Source organism: Camellia sinensis, chromosome 2 (genome assembly GCF_055761805.1).
Source record: "Camellia sinensis isolate YWXY chromosome 2, ASM5576180v1, whole genome shotgun sequence".
Lineage (NCBI taxonomy): Eukaryota > Viridiplantae > Streptophyta > Magnoliopsida > Ericales > Theaceae > Camellia > Camellia sinensis.
The window spans coordinates 208759513-208763022 of record NC_138962.1 but is presented as its reverse complement, the minus strand read 5'-3'; the positions used below and the strand labels follow the sequence as shown (position 1 = coordinate 208763022).

The 3510-nt window shown below is 34.9% G+C and overlaps 1 protein-coding gene across 1 annotated transcript; it reads left to right on the top strand.

The window, feature by feature from the left end:
• On the top strand, positions 1-3238 carry LOC145819400 (uncharacterized). Its single transcript, XM_082913386.1, has 7 exons — positions 1-53; positions 954-981; positions 1056-1125; positions 1216-1529; positions 1814-2084; positions 2286-2882; positions 3045-3238. Exons 1-7 carry the CDS (start codon positions 1-3, stop codon positions 3236-3238), a joined length of 1527 nt encoding a protein of 508 aa, XP_082769512.1.
• The last annotated feature ends 272 nt before the right edge of the window (positions 3239-3510 follow it).

Sequence of the window (3510 nt, the reverse complement as noted above, 5' to 3'; positions counted from 1 at the left end):
ATGGCGATAGTTGTAAGTCCTTCATTTGATTTTTCTTATTGTATGCAAGGATGGTAAGAGTTGTATAGATTTTTCAAGATCTCACTATCATCACCACCATAGAAGGTTTTTTTGCAGCCATGGTCGCCATAAGTTTCAGTCATCTACCGCTGGCTGAGAGCACTATGGATCACAGTGGGCGACGATGGAGTTGGCTATAACAAAGTGGGTGGTGGGGCTGATGGTGTGAGTTGTTTGAGATGGTGCAATTGGTGGCGAAAGATAGCTATAGGTTGAAGTGGCTGTGGCGCTGGTACGTCTGTCTGTGAGAAGGAAAAATAGAGAAAGCCTGCAAAATGAGGAAGAAAATGGTAGGAAAAAATAAATAAATTAAGAACATTATATAAATTTGAAAAATGTTATAGGTTCTAAATTTTCTACTAAATAAATGACTCATGTTATAAGTCCTAAATTTTCGCCTCTGCGATCTCGATCTCTCTCTGTTATGCCGATTTTTTTGTGCTATGAGGTCGATCTCGTTGTGCTGTGAGGTGAATCTGGTTGTGCAATCTAAATCTCTGTGTATAGGCGATCTCTGCGTACGCTGTGTGTGTGTGTGTGTCTGTGTCTCACTCTGTCTTTATCTGTCGATACGTATATGCATGTATATATATAGATAAGCAAATTTGCGTGATATCTGATTTGTGTTTGGCAATGTTGTTATAGTTTTTTGTTTTGTGATAAACTTTGTTTGTTTAATACTTATTTTGTGATTTTTGTACGTGATATAGTGTAATAATTTTGATTTTGTTGATTTTGTTTGTTGTATAGTGTAATATATTTTGAAGTTGTAGTTTGGAATTGTGAATTCTGATATTTTAATACTGATATGTTGTAACTGTATAATTTTGTAGTTTGGAATTGTGAATTGTGAAGTGTTGATACTGATATGTTGTAACTGTATAATTTTGCAGTTTGGAATCTGTGAATAATTGTTTGATGGTTTGTGATTTGGTAGTATGGAGGGGTGTTTCATGTTAATGTGCAAATAAAATAATTCTTGTGCTGCTATTAAGATTAGTGAGAGATGTAGTTATCATGAAGTTGTTGAGAAAATATCTGCGAAGTTTAAGGAGTTGAGTGTTGGTAACTTTTGTTTGTTTTTTTCTATTCCTGGATATTCTAATTGTATTGTTGAATGTTATTATGATTTGGAAAATATGATGTCAATGGTAGGTTGTAGTAGTTCTCATGTTGTTGATGTTGTTGTGGGTGATAAGAGAATTGTGAAGATTGATGTTAATTCTTCTAGGATTGATTCTGTAACTTGTGAAAGTTCTTTGGCTAACGATTGTGATGATTTTGGTAGTTTGTTGCCTAGTTTTTATCCAAAACCAGAGAGAATTTTGTTGTCTGCTAGTTGGAAGGAGATTATACACAGTGTTGGTCAAGAATTTGAAGGTGAAGTGCTGGCGTTTCGCATTGCATTGGCTAAGTATGCAGTTGAGTGTGGTTTTGCAGTGAATTATTTAAAGAACGATGCAACAAGAGTAATTGTTGAATGTATGATGAAGTCATCTACGAGTTGTAAATGGTTTGTACATGGAAGGATGTTGATGAATTCCGATATTTTTTTTTATTATGAAATTGGATAATGTGCATACTTGTGGGGTTGTTGCTCGTAGATATTGTAGCAAAATTGTTGGTTTTAGACTTGTATTTGATATTATGCATAATGATATTAGTAATAATCTGTTGACTCGTCCTATTGAAGTTAAAAAAAAGTTGAAGAAGTAATATGATATAGATGCTTCTTATTGGGTTGCATGGTTAGGAGTTGATAAGGCAAGAGGTAGGTTGTTTTGGTGATTTTGCAACTTCTTTTGACCAACTTCGATGGTACCTTGACACGGGTATGAGAACAAATCCTGAAAGTGTGTTTGAATTAGACGTGGATAAAAGTAGTGGGTGTTTTCGGAGGTTGTTTGTGGCATTTCATGGATGTTTGTATGGCTTTCAATTTTGTCGTCCGTTGTTGTTTGTTGATGGTACATTCTTGAAGAGACGTTACAAGGGGCATTTGCTTGCAGCAACATCAAAAGATGGTAATTAAGGTATGTATTTATTTGCAGTTAATATAGTTTTGGTTTGTCAGTGTGTTATTATATTGTGAGTCTGCTAATTTTTGTAGTTTCATGTTATTTTGTTTTCAGGCCTGTTTCTTTTGGCTTTTACGGTTGTTGACGCTGAAAATCAAGATAATTGGATGTAGTTTTTAAGTCAGTTGTTAAAGGCTGTTGGTTCAGGTTGGAGATTGACTTTTGTGTCTGACCGTCAACATGGATTGCTAGATGCTCTTTCAGTGGTTTTTCCCAATGCACATCATGCATATTGCTTGAACCATTTGAAGAGAAATTTGATTGATAAATTGGTGGGACTTCGTACTACCTATAAGCTGACTTTGATGAAAATATTAGTTAAATGTGCTTATGCGCCAACTGTTGCTTATTTCCAACGTTATATGGAGAAATTGAGACATATTGCTGGGAATGGTAGAGTTGATAGTATGTTGGATGGTCTGCAAAATAATAAGTGGGCCAATGCATTTTTTAGCGGGAAACGATATGGTGAGATGTCATCTAATGCTGCCGAGTCTTACAATAATTTGATTGGTGGGGCCCTTGAGTTGCCTATTACTTGTATGGTTGATATGATTAGGGTTCAAATCATGACTCAATTGTCTAATAGAAGTGCTGAATCTAAAAGATGGACTACCAAATTGTGTCTAGTTATGGAAAAGAAGTTGGTGGGCTCTTTGAAGCTAGCTAAGTCTTGGGATGTGATTGTTGCTAGTGATATTGTGCTTGAGGTTCATTCTTTTATTTCTTTTTATGTTGATTTTGGTAGACGGACTTGTTCTTGCCATAAATGGCAGCTGAATGGTTTTCCTTGTTGTCATGCTGTGCATGCTTTGCGTAGTAGTGGTAGAGATATGTATGATTTCATTGATCATTTTTTTCATGTGGATTGTTTTAGAGAGTCATACAAGGAATCTATTTAACCAGTGCCTTCAAGTGAGAGATTTGACTTTGATGGTGCCGGTGGTTCGATTATCAAACCTTCTGTAACGAAAAAGCAGTCTGGGCGGAACAAGAAGAAGAGAATACCTTCTAGGGGTGAGAATGTGAAGCAAATCAAGTGTGAGAGGTGCTTGAAATATGAGAATCACAATAAGAAGACGTGCAAGGCTGCTATTTGAGGCCATAGTCTATTCTTTTGGATTTGTATTTAAAGTTGAGGAATTATGATAATAAAATGTGATACTTGGTATTAGGGAAGTAATGAATAAAGTTGGTTGCATTCTTTTTTCTTTTTTGATGTGTTCTTTAGTTATTGAAGTTGTTTTGTAACAATTTTGTTTTGTTTTGTTTTACTTTTTTTTTTTTGTGTGGATTTGGTTGATTTTATTTTTATGGAATGCTGAGAATGTTGTTAAAAATTTCTTATTGAAACTATATAATTTTGAAATGC